We start from the raw sequence: 794 nt of genomic DNA on the forward strand, positions 1-794 counted from the left end.
TAAACTTACTGAATCAACAAGTGTGTGAGGAGAAGAGTGATAGCTGTATGATGAGTACTGTGGGAAGCTAATTTTCGCTGTGTAATTCTGACCCTTCTCCAAACACACTGGGCCAGGCAGAACTGCATATCTGAAACAAACAAACACACGTTCAGGAGTCAAATACACAGTAAACTAAACTCTGCACACACACTAATGCAACCTTACCTGGATCCAGGGTGCAGTGAGACGGTCTGCTCATCGTTGTATGTAGAAGTGCAGGGTGCTGCTGGGTAAGTGCCTCTGGGCCGCTCTATCTGTACTACAACCTGCTCCCATTCATCTGGCAACTACAATAAATGCATCAAACACATGTGTTTATTTGTGTATGCTGCCTGTGTGGCAGATACGTTTTAAATTGAATATGGTATGTGTGTTTATTACCAGTGGTTCATAGCGGATCATTAAGTTGTACACCATAGATCGTGGTAAATTGTAAATGTTGAACCTCAGTGTTTCACCCTCTGGCACATTTGCAAATCCTTTACCCGTCCAGGTTGGTTTACGATCCAAGGATGACTGTCTCTGAAGCACTTTTACTTCCTGCATACAATCAATAGACGTTCTGAATTTACTCATACAAATACATTTATTTCTGTTACATGTTACCGTGAAGAACTCAAAGACTCATTGAGCATCATTCATAGAACAGCAGAATGAGCAGAACAAACTTCTGTTTATACCCTAGTAAAAAAAGTAATGTATTAAAAATACATACAGAGTTCTGGCATGAAACTCTAGATGGCGCAGTCCGA

General features: G+C 40.9%; 1 protein-coding gene across 1 annotated transcript; it reads right to left on the bottom strand.

The window, feature by feature from the left end:
• Positions 1–9: 9 nt before the first annotated feature.
• Positions 10–577, bottom strand: LOC107581009 (laminin subunit beta-1-like; the record flags this gene model as incomplete). Its single annotated transcript, XM_016266606.1, has 3 exons — positions 424–577; positions 208–329; positions 10–130 (listed from the first exon to the last, which is right to left on the bottom strand). Coding segments are annotated over exons 1-3 (279 nt in total), but the record flags the coding sequence as incomplete, so codon positions are not given.
• Positions 578–794: the final 217 nt, after the last annotated feature.

Source organism: Sinocyclocheilus grahami, unplaced genomic scaffold (assembly GCF_001515645.1).
Source record: "Sinocyclocheilus grahami isolate Dianchi unplaced genomic scaffold, SAMN03320097.WGS_v1.1 scaffold63106.1, whole genome shotgun sequence".
Lineage (NCBI taxonomy): Eukaryota > Metazoa > Chordata > Actinopteri > Cypriniformes > Cyprinidae > Sinocyclocheilus > Sinocyclocheilus grahami.